The sequence below is a fragment of the Tyto alba genome, unplaced genomic scaffold (genome assembly GCF_018691265.1).
Source record: "Tyto alba isolate M040663 unplaced genomic scaffold, T.alba_DEE_v4.0 Super-Scaffold_13, whole genome shotgun sequence".
Lineage (NCBI taxonomy): Eukaryota > Metazoa > Chordata > Aves > Strigiformes > Tytonidae > Tyto > Tyto alba.
The window spans coordinates 23,560,109-23,573,593 of record NW_024881275.1 but is presented as its reverse complement, the minus strand read 5'-3'; the positions used below and the strand labels follow the sequence as shown (position 1 = coordinate 23,573,593).

At 37.4% G+C, this 13,485-nt stretch overlaps 1 protein-coding gene across 3 annotated transcripts in view; it reads right to left on the bottom strand.

Annotated features, from left to right (window-relative positions):
• Window positions 1-13,485, bottom strand: part of MCC (MCC regulator of WNT signaling pathway) — a 223,017-nt gene that overhangs the window by 183,051 nt on the left and 26,481 nt on the right. For all 3 annotated transcript variants that reach the window (XM_042787721.1, XM_042787722.1, XM_032984089.2), the window contains one exon: window positions 7,794-8,005. In XM_042787721.1, the coding sequence (XP_042643655.1) occupies window positions 7,794-8,005 (212 nt within the window). The remainder of the gene's footprint in view (window positions 1-7,793; window positions 8,006-13,485) is intronic.

The following is a 13,485-nucleotide window of genomic DNA, read 5'->3' as shown; positions in this document are numbered from 1 at the left end:
ATCAGTTCTTGCTTTAACGGAATTCTCAGATTCTACTTTTAGCCTTGCAGAATGGAAACAACTCCTAGTTCTGAAGTAAAAGGCACAAAAGCCAAGGTTACCTTGGGCACAAATCTTTTATAAAGAGTAGGCTCTACTGTCCCTACAACTAGAATCTTCAACTTCAGGCCTTCCTACCTACTAGGGTTCCAGCTGAAGGAATCATGAGGCTACATTTTTACAGTAATAGCTATTATTGGCATGAAAAAGAAATTGTAATAGGACATGGAAGACAAATGGCTGTAAAGGGAGGAGGGGAAGAGACCCAGCTCCTGTGATTTACTGTAACAGTATGCACTGGTTCCCAAACACTGAACAGACTCCCCAACAAAATAACCTAGGAAAAATCCATCTGTGCACAAGTAACTGAATTGCCATAGCCTACAAAGTGGCTAGAGCACTGAATAAATTGTTTGAAATACACAGAATCTAAGTGTTTCTTACCCACACTAGCCTCATGCAGAACTCTTCCATCCAAAAAGATGTGCCTTCAGAGCATGGGACCTGATACTTTGGGGCCAAATCTCTCTGTCAATACGGGAAAGGATGGGGAAGCTGAAGGAAAAGAGCTTCTCAAAAGAAGGAACAGACAAGCTTAATTGCTTGCTAAAAACAGAGAAGATTTGGAGAGAGAGGGGGAGAAGAAAAAGGGACAGACTTTGCCAGAAAAGGACATACCAATATTACTGAGTTATAAAACCACAAAAACTTTCAAAATTAAATGAGACACTTTACAGTAGGTTCTCATTAACAGGGCACCATACAAAAATAGCCTACAGAACAACCATAGAATTACCTTTCACTGTACAGTTCCATCTTCCTTGATTCTTTCCCTTAAAAGACCTTCTCCAAAAAGAAATATCTGTGTGATTTCAATAAAACTCAGATTTATTTTACAGCTAATGGCTATAAATTAAACAATAGAGAAAATGGTTCATATTTAGGATAGCTATCAGAGTATACTTAGGACTGCCACAAATCTTTATGAAGCCTTTTTTTCCCCATCCCCTACAAAAGTATTTTTGTTTTCTCTGGCAACCAGACAATCCTTCCTGGTTTTAAGGAGTCAATTTTAAAATTTGCATTTACTAGCTTAGTTAAAATGAGCCATTAATGTAGCTTAAAAAAAATTACAGCACACATATAAGGTTTACAGCTTTTAGGGAGGGTGAGTGGTATGGGGTTTTTAAGCAGTATCATTTTTACTCTCTAAACATGCTAACATTACAGTGACTTTTGCCAAATAAAAACTTACACACATAATATGGACAAGCAGACAGCTGTTATCAGTGGATAATGTGATAATATCAGTCTTTGTAAGGAAAGACTGTTGGTTACATAGGCACATCCCCTGCTAGTCACACAGCAAAGGACACTAGAAATATCAGCTGGCTGTTTTACAGCCAAACTGGGAGGTAAGGTAGGAAGTAACAGAATAATTGATATATCGTCAAATGGTCTGAAAAGCTGGAGAAAGGGCTGGACAAAGAGATTAAATTCAGCATTGTGAACTTCATCACAGAATGTCATATGTGAATATATGCCAAATACCAAGCATCTCTATAATATGCTCTTGCTAAAGTATTAAGTACACTTTATAGCGTTAAAGCATTGCAAGAAATCATTACATGCTCAATAACATGACAGCAGTACAGAATTTACATGCAGATCACTTAATTTACATTTGCGCACATCTCAGAGCACACAGATGGTTGTTGTGACTCAGGATGAAACAGTCCACTAATGCTGTTTCAAGCAGTTATCCAGAACCAGCAGCACTACAGACTCACATAAATGTAAACACAACGATGACATTAAGTGTGCTCTTTTATATGCAAAAGCTATTTGTATAAATAGGCCACAGCAAGTTAGGTTTTCGTGACTATGGAACAGATAATCTAGGTGGGAAAGAAAAAGCCACCTGCCTCTGAAAAATGTAATTGTGACTTTTGGAGTATTATCATTCAGTATAACCTTTGTCAACTAAAAAGAATAGCTTTCTCCAAACAATAGTTCTGTCTGTCATAACTTGAAGCTCAATGTTCTTAAGGAGGAAAAATTAGCAATGCAAACATTCACTGACTAAAAAATTAAGTTCTCATCTGCTAGTGATGATGCTGAGAAACTAATGTTAATACAACTACATATCGCTTTGCTATGATTATTTTCAGTATGCCTTCGTACTTATGGGTTGTGTACCCAACAGAGATGATATCTGCATTTGGCACAGTCCACTGTCAAAACAAATCGGTTTAGCCACCTTAATTCTGCTGTACAGAAAGCATACCCTGTCACACAGATGCATAATCAAAATGGTCCATTCCCAAGCTCAACAAAGTCTTTAGTATCTCCAAATAAGGTACACACACACATGCAAATCAGACAGGAATATCTGCAGAAGAGCATATACCAGAGTAGTTACAAGAAGATGCGTTAAGAATTATGTTGCATTAGCTTTCTGTTTTGTTCTTGATGGAGACACTCCACAACCAGCTCCCCTTAAAATGAGAAGTAAGTGCACATTTGGCAGGTGGAGTAATGTGCGCCAATGCCCTCCTACCCAGACGCATCCATTTTGTACTGACAGCCCTGCACAAAATAAAGCAGGATTATCCTGCCCAGAACAACGAGATGCCACAGGAAGTGATGCTGGCAGCTCTGAGTTAGTAAGAACAAGCCCTTCTCTCAGAGTTAGTATGAACAACATCTGTGGCACTTGCATGGCTGCTTTGAGGGGGAAATAACAACACAGACTTCTAAAAGCAAGTGGTCATGAGGAAATCTTACTACACTCTATTCTCAAAAATACAGCTGTGCTCTTCTCTTCTGCAAGTCAACCATACTCTCATCAAATTTCTCTAAATGTTTTCAACCAAAAGAGCTCTGGCAAGGAAGATGCAGTCAAAGACTATCCAATATAGCTGGAGTGTCTTTGGAAGGGAAAATCAGAGATTAAGGGATCCTGGATCACATCAATACAGAGACTAAATAGTTTTAAAAACCCTCACATATATACACATACTTGGGGTCACATTTTAAAAATGTAAGATCTTTGTGCAGAGACTTTCTCAGCAAAGCAGAGTTATTTATAGCTAAAAACCAGAGGTATGAGATCATATCATCGGGGTAAATGAAGCAATCTCAATTGGGTTTACTTATGTAAATGTAGTTACTTGTCACAACAAATACATTGATCTTAAAACAACACTGAATTAAGGCAATGGAAACTAACAGTGAGCATGAAGATATGTATTAGCATTTAGATGCACACATTCTACTAAAAAAACAAAATCAAGTTAATCTAGTCTATTTTAATCACATGCACAGAGAATATGAAGAGAGAATTAAAGATATCCAAATCTTATTGCTTCAGCTTATTAAACTTCACTGGAATTCTAATGTGAAATATGCCTATCATAACGAGATGCTGCCCTGTGTGATGTTTTCAGCGAACAGCAGTACTTCAGCTCCTACCACAGAGTGCTATCCCTCCTGATGGCACCGCAGGGAACACATCAACATCACATGGCTGCCTGGGAAGTGAACAGATGTGACACCACATGAATCAGCTCTTTCACTACATTTATACGACTATCCACATTAGTGATCCTTGTCCAACTTGGAGGATTCAAGTACAAATAAAAACAGCTCCCAAACATGCACACACACAAAGAAACGCTTGAATTCTTTTCTAGCCATGAAGAATATTTAAACTATTTACATCCCAATGCAATACAAACCAAGTTCATAAATTATTGCTTTTGGAACACACACAAGGGCTCCCAACAGAAATATTTGCTGTAGTATTTAACCTACTGGCATGAACAGGTACATCATCTGTAAGTGCTGACAGGTCTTGTTAAAGGTTAATATGTTAGCCATAAATATTGGTATCAAGATGAAGAGCTATAAAGAGAAATGTGTTAATATTTAGCTGTAAAAATGTGAATCTGAAAAATGCTGAAGGAGTTACATATCCTATAAAGACTACAGTATAAATTATTGATGTAAAACAAAAGCTGAATATGAACATGTGTTAATAAATCAGAATGTAGCAAAATGATGTGAGATGAACACATAACAACATACGCAATGAGTATGAATGGTTAAATTTCTATTGCCATCTCTTAAAAAATTGCATTGTTGCTATGAAGGAATAGGAATGATGCTTCAGAGCAGGTATTATGTTTTTATAAAGCTCTGCAAAGCTGTACATTCACAGGATTACAAAAATACATTAAAAATATTCACTTTATAAAAACTAAGCAAAATGATAGTGGACTGATGTTAATTTAGCTTTGGTAAATGGAAAACTTAAATGTTAAGGGAAGCGTGGAGACTCTCTGTACTGACTGAGGAGTATAATCTATGCTGTAGAAGTACATAATCACCACAGGGATGTCTTCAGCCTGACTGCACAGTTTAAAACTAAAAAAAAAAGGCTGTCAGAAAGAAAAACAGGAAATTAAGTAGCAAGAATTGACACTCCAATGGGGAAAAGCACTTTAAGGTGCTGAGAGAAAAACAATCACATGAATTCTAACCAGAGAGCACCTCACTGATTTATGTTCACCCGTACAATAGTTACTCTGTTAGACCTCTGAGTCAATAGTCTAAATATATACAAAGAAATGTAAAAAACACTGCATTCAAGAGTGTGTCCATGTGGCCTGTGTAGATGCCTTTGGGAGAAGCTGCCAGGAACTGTCCATTTGGAAGTAAGATGACACACAAAGGCTTGGCTCTGCTTTTTTCTTAAGTGTTCTGAAGAAGATAAACCTCTCTGGTTAACTTCAGGAGCATTTAGAGTTTCAGAGAGAGACACCCCCTCAGAGTCTGTTTTTAAATCTGTCCTTACATTACACAGCTTCATAAAAAGGAATACAATCAACTCCTGAAGGGAAGAAATGCAGTTATTAAACCTCAATAATTTTTTCTGAAGTAATTCTGGTTACAGTACAAAGAAGTCTGCCCAGCTCCTTGCATACAACTGGAAAAGTTCCATGGATTCAACCCATAAAAATGTGAAAGCTGAGATCTGCCATTTCTGAAAATGAATACAAGGGAGCAGCTTGGCTTGTCGTTGTGGCAAATGCAGTTTGGTAAAACAATCTGAGACAGAGAATGAAGTACCCATATTAAATCACAGCTCTAAGAATGTTCTGTTTATCTCTTTAAAGAGTCTAAACGTAGATGGCAGTAAGCATGCCCCTCATTATTAAAAACTGTGTAAAGGAAACCAAATGTAACTAATGAAAAACAAAATAAACCATTCTCTCCATTTTCTCCTATTTCTTTCTCTCTCCATTTTAATAAAGCCAAAGCAAAAATTTACATATGACCCATGACACCAGTGCTCAGCAGGAGTCAAATAGAGATGTTTCTGTATTCATCTACATATAAATGAGAGACTGCTGATTCTACTATGGTTTGAAATAACATAGAATATTTAAAAGCAGAAGTTTAACAGATGCTTGTTAAAACAGAGATCAGGCAACTTTCATGACAGTAAGCATAGAAGAAATTTAGAGATGAGAATAAAAAGAAAGCCATAAAACCTGGGGATCTTTATTTCGTATGAGCCTTCAGCATTTTTATTTTTAGGATTTCTACATGCCTTGACAATGCAGTAGCCTTCACACAGTGCATTCTTGAATAACACTGTACACTTGTGTCTCCATATTTGCAAATGTACAGCAGATTACCAAAGCCCAGCATTTCTGAATCTTCATCAGTCAGAAGCATAGACAGATGACACATTAGTACACACCCACCTTGAAACTTGAATGAACTCTAGATCCAAAAAGGATACAGCAACTCACAGTTCCCAATCCAGAAATAAAAGTATGCAAGCCACTCTTTTTGCACAGCTATATTGGTCTTAAGCAGCTCTATCTAAACTTCTGCTAAAGTGCATGCCACATCCTTTAAAATAATCAAATGTGAAACAGCTCATGTCTTTCCAAAATCATAATTTTTAAGCAAGTCAGTCAAGGCTATGTAACATGTATAACTGAACAGGAAATTGTACACTGATTCACTCACTATCTTCCTTAGACCTAGACTTGCATCTTTTTAACATGCATTATTGTGAGAGCAGTTTTCAGTGTGGGGCAAGTACTTGTTTAACCAGTATAGTTTTATTAGAGTTTGGCAGTGTTTTCATACAAGTCAGAGAACACAGGAAAAACAAACCTCAGGAAACAAAAAACAGTGCCTCACAATTTTCAAACCAGTTCAATATCCAACTATTAGTAGCTACATTTAGATGATGTTTCATGCCTTGAAGATGATAATGTTACTCAAGGCAGGGTCAGATATCTTACTGGAGAAACACATATCTACTGTTTCTCTTCAAAGAAACTGTTTCTATCTTCAAAGTCTACTATTCCATTAAAGGAGGTAATAGATTGGATGGACATGATTGTTCTTTTACGAATCTAGAGGTTCTCTCTTACTGACTTAAAATTGCTCACATTTCCAGAAAACTAATGGAATGTATAAATAAAGCTGCTAACTGACTTATAATTTCCCAGGTCCATCTTACCCTCTTTATAAATATGTGTGCCTGCTTGTTTTCTGCTGTTTCCAGTTTCCATATGCTTCTGTCCAGTTTTGACGATCAAGGAGCTCATGATTTACTGCAGTTGATCCCTTACTATCCTTCCTAGGGAAAACGAGGGCACAATTCCTTTAAGGAACCGTCAACTTTCTCCCTTATCTAAGTTTTAATATCTACATATTTTCACTCTGTCTATTGAAACTTTAGGTCCTATATCAGCTCATGATCAGGAACTTGAATAAAACTTAGAAGGCTTTTGAAAACACTTCTAGAATATTTTTCACCATTTTCTTTTTAAAAAATGAGGCTTAAAGATGTTGATTTTCCTCTGTTGCTAGCAATCACTTCCATTAGACATTAAGTCATGATGCTGGGATGCTGGACTAGATAAATTTCTGAGGTTCTCTTACAGCTTGAATTATCCTAAAATACTATGAACAACGAGACTATTTCATCAGTCAAGCATGCCAATAAACAATCATTTTAAAAATTGGAACCTTTTCCCTTTCATTTTAGCATTTCTTACTCCTCCATTTGAAACTCCTGTGCAACATAAATCAGAAACATGCTACAAAATGGGTGGTCTTTTATAACACACCTGGCTTAAAATTAAAACACAAACTTGATCCCAATACACTGATGAGGAAACAAAAAATAATGTCCTACTTCAACAGTTACATGTTTTTTTTTACAACAGAGAACAGTTCTTGCCTGTAGAAATAAGTATAATTCTTGCCTGTAGAATAAGCACAGTGCTAGCAGACCAAGGGTTTAGAACAATTATCAAAGAATTTAGTGGAGAGTAATGAAATAACATGGGAAGAATTTTTCTGCACAACAGTTCTGAACAATCTGACACCATAGTTAAAAAAAATTAATGGTAAGAAGTTTTCAGACACAACTCTTCTTCTGTTAAACTGTATAAATTAAGAACTTCAGTTAGGCTCCTCACAGACTCCTACCCTTTTTGATGAAAGTTATACAAGCTTTGGAAATACTGTGCACCTACCAACTGCTAAAATCATATTGGTTTTCTGGTAAAAGAAAAGCAAGAGCAGCATGGCATTGTTTCCATGAAGGCTCAAAGGTTCTAAGGCTGAAATTAATATGCTTCTTTGGGAAAAAAAAAAAACAACAAAAAAACAAGAAAAAATTTCTACAAAACTTAAAAGCAGAGGCAAAATGCACTTACAGTATTGGCAAGTTCTAAGTAGCTTCCTCCAACAGAGCTGCTAAAATTTGAGGCCTGAGCTAGAAGTCTTTGCAGAGCAGCCTGTTGAGTCACATTGCTTCCGCCGTACTCCAATGCCTTTTGTAGTGTAAAATGACTCTGGAGGTCTGGACTCTGAAGGTCTCTTGCTCCTGAATCATACTCCCAGCTTTCTCTGGCTCCTGATAAGGCACCTAAAATGCAGAAATGAAAAAACATTCTAGTATGGACTGTGCATAAAAAACACATAGAACCACAGAATAATTCGAGTTGGAAGGGACCCATAAGAATCATCAGTCCAATTCCCTGCTCCCTGCAGGACAACCTAAAACTAAACTATATGACTAAGGGCATTGTCCAGATGCTCCTGGAACTCTGGCAGGCTTGGTGCCTTGACCACTTCCCTGGGGAGCCTGTTCCAGTGACCAACTCCCCTCTCAGTGAAGAGCCTTTTCTTCATGTCCAGTCTGAACTTCCTGACACAGCTTCACTCCATTTGTGTCCTACAGCTGGTCACCAGAGAGAGGAGATCAGCACCTTCCCCTCCACTGCCCACCCGTAGGAAGTTGTAGGCTGCGATGAGGTCACCCTCAGCCTTCTCTTCTCCAAGCTGAACAAGCCAAGTGACCTCAGCCACTGCTTGTAAGTCCTGCCCTCGAGGCCTTTCACCAGCTTGGTCACTCTCCTCTGGACACACTCCAATAGTTTGATGTCCTTCTTGTATTGAGCTGCCCAGAACTGCACACAGTACTTGAGGTGGGGCCGCACCAGTGCAGTGCAGAGGGGGACAACCACCTCCCTTGACTGGCCGTGCTCAATGCACCCCGGGACACAGCTGGTCCTCTTGGCTGCCAGAGAAAAACACCGCTGACACATGAATAAGCCTGCTTGTCTTTCCAGAAAGAAAAAAGCAAACAGCTCCAACACCATTATTCCCTTTCTGGCACATGCTGATAAAGCCAGGAAAAAAAAAAAGTAATACTTTCAATGAACAGATCATTTACTAAATTACAAGATCCAGAAGGAAAAATAGAAGCATTTGCATATATTATTTACTACAGAGTAAAAACGGTGTAACATAAAATAGCTAAGGACCACTGAAAGAGCGTCAGTTACTACGTCAGATTGAAAAGCAGCACTGATCAAAGAATAAGAGAAAAAACATAATTAACCTCTTTTAGTTTACTGAATACCAACACAGTAAGTGAATGTTTTAGCTGTATAGTTAATCACTTTTTATGTTGCACTGCCTTTCTTATTATCTCAGGTTTGCTTGGTTCAGTTCAAGTTTCAGAGACACATCAATCACAAGGTGTTTCACTGCAAATCAATGCAAGAATATTATGCAACTAGTGAGAAACAATTAATGCTTCAGAGAAAGTTTCTGTATCATGAAGCTGTAGGGTTGCTGTTTCTGTATGTACAATTCTTCCAGTTTCCTACAGCCAGAGACAGACTTAAACTCTAAAACAAATTTAACAAAATTTTCTAATTTGATCTGTAACTATTTAATTCCTGGGTGCTTCTGCTTCCCATACAACTGTCCCACTCCTTTTAAAATCTTACTAAGTTTTAGACTCAACGATTTCCTATGGCAAAACATTCCCCAATAGACACTAGATTATTTAATAAACCTGGGCAGCACTGCAAAATTTCATATATAGCATAATGAGGATAAAAACCAATTAAGTAACTTGTCCAAGCACTCATTCTAAGTTAATAGAAAAGTCAGAACAGAATCCAGAGCTACAGACTAGAGCAAAACTCCAAACCCACCATGCAATCCTCAAACCCTAAGTAATTTTATGTAATGCCATCCTCTTAGTTGGAAATCTTTTCATGAGCTAGTTCTTTCCCTCAAATACTCATTAGCATTCTAAATGAGCATTTACTAATCTGTGGTTATTACTTATTCACTGCAATGCCAGAGAGAAACAATAAACAACATAATGAATTACTAGGAGAAAGCCTCCCACTTGACAAGAAAGTTGAAGCTACAAAAGTGCAAACAAAAAACCAGCCAGAAGGTAAGACAGCAACTAATCCGTAGCTTTATATAAACACCCTACCACCCTGTAAAGCAGTTTATGCATGACAAACCCATTTAGGAAACCCAGAGGTGGTTTCCCTGCCTTACTGTAATGAGAATATGCTAGTCGAAAACAACACAAAACAAAAAAGTATTACCTTGTATACTGATATAATTACCATGATTCATTACCACAGGTACAGGTAACAATTAAAGATTAAATCAATTACTTTTACACTAAGAGCATGAACCACTGTACTTAATCTAGCTACCTGCTGCAAGCTCTCCAACAGAGCTGAACTAAGATAGTGCTACCAGCAACATTTACATTGTGCGTGGTGTACAATGACTAGTGACTATGCACAGGGTTAGGTATCTCTGCCCTCTTGTGGCTACAGTATACCGTACAGCAAAAAAAAATGAGCAGCCCACAGAGCTGAAGCAGCAGAATTGTCTCAGGAGCCTGAGGGAGAGAGGGGATCAGTTCTGCCATCTCCCAGGCTAGATAAGAACACAGGAAACAACTCTATCTGCACAAGTGTAGCCACAGAATTAAGAGAGCTGGTTATATCATATAGATATTCCTCTTTTTACAGAGCTAAATATTGCACGTATTTCAACAGAGGACATGTACTAGATTTCTATTACTCAACGATGTTTTTCTGCAAAAGAGCTTTCCCATTCATTCAATTAACAACGGTAGCTTTGCTGAAGGCCCAAGTGGCCTTCATAGATTGCACCATCTGCTATCAGATTGGAAGCACTTACAACACTCAGCTGGATCAGAAGTCACCCGTCAGTCACAGATGGCTTCAGGAAAGATTGGTTCTTTATTACCGTATTGCAACTGTATTTTTAAGCCAAGTTTTCTTAGAAGTTCAACTCTGTACCCCTAATTTAAAACATACATACTAAAAATACAAGGAGGAGAATGTGACAAAGGAAGGTATTTCCAGTATTTCATTTTGGCCTTAACCCCAATCTCTAAATTTGCCCACTATTTTCCCAGCAGATTCCAAAACTCTAGCTACTGAGCTGCTGTCCTCCTGGGTCATGCATGTTTCAAGTCTCAGCTCTGCTGGGAAACACTGGAGCTGTCAAAACCGAGATTTCAGTTGTATGAAAATTCAGTCAGGAATTAACATACAGCTCTTGTATGTTGCTCTAAGTAACATACAACTCTTGCTCTTACAGTAGTAATCAGAAAGAAGGGATCATTAGGCATGATGGCACACTAAAAGCCAATAGCTGAGCTGGTAAGTAGGAATCTACGGTTCCTAAATCCGTGTTTAAGAATTAGTCTTTACAGAACTACGCACAACCCATAGTAGTCTTCCCTGTCACTCTACACTTACAACCTTTTGAAACATGAAATTTCTGTATTAAATGAAACAAAATTGTTATCATGAAAATGCCCAGGTAATAAGCATGATGGAAAATTGATGTTATTACAACTACTAAGCAGAAAAAAAAACAAAACAAAACAAAAAACAGTTACACAATATTTGCATGAGCCAAGTAATATAAGAGCATATAATTACTTTCAAACTATGTAAGTAATGTTTCAATTCCAGAATAAGACAGTTAAATCAATCCTTTTTGGACTGAATGGATACAATAAATTTCTCTAAAAGTGCAGTATAAAAGCTATACAATCTTCTATATATGTATTCTATACAATCTTCTATATATGTATTTCTTTAATTGCCTTCCTAGTACTACTAGAACTTGCCTGTCTTCACCTGTAATTAAATCTGGGTGAAAATCATGTTATAGCAAACATCTAGTACCTAACAGAACTTTTTGCTTCTAGCCTTCTGTAGAGTAGATGAGTGGACCATCTGAGTACATGTGGATCCATTAGGATCAGTCAGGTCAATCACAGCAGGGAACCTAAATCTTGCCTGATTTATTTAAAGATCTTGTCTTTTGAAGGTTTTCCTGTTCATTTCGTCAGCCCCAGCTCTTACTTATTTTCATACAATTTGCAACTGTTTAAACTTTGACAAATGATATCACATTTAAGAAAAACAAATGACAGTTTAGTTTGACGACTAACACACATACAAGATTCCTTAATCACAGATAAAATTTTAGTTGAATTGCACCAAAGCTGCTTAAAGTAACTTTAATCAGTTCCCTTGACAAGTATCACTATGATAGGATACCTTGCCCATCTGAATTGATACTTCTTGGTTGCCTAATCTTCCTTTATCACCTCCAAAGCTTTCAGTAACAGCACAGAGGTCTATGTTCTGCTACTGGTGTTATCCCACCATGCTGAACTGAAAGAAGATGGCATTTCATCTTCTCTACTAACAGTTAACTTCCTGCCTAGAAGGCTTGTACTCTGCAACAGAGAAGCAGATGCCTACCGTAACTGCAAGTCTACCCATACAGCTAGGCTTTTTGGTTTGCTAAAGGTCAACTTTACCAGGCTATGCTGACAGACCAAGTATTATGTGCTTTCATCTTTGGTCACAGAGTAGGAGAGATAACCCACTAAGATGGTAAGGTGCTGAAGATGTATTAGTTGCTGAAAGGATCTGGGATATTGGGAAAAGCAAGGTACTGTAAGATTAGCCCTGTATCAGCTTCTCAGAGTCTGGCTTACGAATGACAAACATGAAGTGTTCTCCCTGAAAGTATTCAAGACCAGGTTGGATGAGGCTTTTAAGTAACCTGATTTAGTGAAAGGTGTCCTTGCCTGTGGCAGGGGGGTTGGAACTAGATGATCTTTAAGGTCCCTTCCAACCAAAACTGTTCTATGACTTTATGATTCTGCGAAGACTGCTGACAATGTAAGACGCTATGAGCACAACCAGCCTCTAGGTCACATAACTACACCTCACTCAATATGGAGACTCTTAACAGCAGAAATTCAAAGTGTGATCACTGTTTTCCATGAGATGTCAGTGACATTTAGTTATTTAAATTTATTTGAAGAACTCTGACATTTAACACATAATATAATTTATATGTATACTGAGCACAGCTTGCAACTTCTGGAAATTTTATTCTAGAATATGATGAGTTCATTGCTGAGTGGGCAGAGATTTAAGTCCTCTTAGTTCAGTGTTAGCTTCTGGTCTCAAAACCTATTTCAACCAGCCATGATTTTGTAATCAGAAGTTGCATAATTATTTTAAAATATTTTCTTTGTGCCTTACTATGTGTATACAGCAATTTCTGAAGACATGATCCATCAGATTTTACCATCTCATTTCACATACCTAATCACTCAATAGGCATAAACAGGATATAGATTTTGGCAATCAGTGACTTCGCAGTTTTCTAAGGTGAGCCACACAATTCCTCTCTTTTCTACTTCCATTTTGTTCAATATTCAAAATTCAGATTCTGACTGACTGAAGACAGTATCCTTCTGTATACCAAAAGCATGATCTTACCAAAAGAATGGCTATTTTTTTTTTTTTTTGCTAATCTTTCATTCAACAGTTAAAATGTGACAACCTATTAAAAAGAGTGGGAATTATGAACACTTATTCTATTATTATTCTATTATTCAGTAAAGGCAAGAGGAAGATTTGCTACAAGCACTAGCAATTTCAAAGCTCCTTACTAACTTCAACAAAAATGGTTTTGGAGGTAAGAGTATGACTGAATGAAGGAAAAAAGTACAAA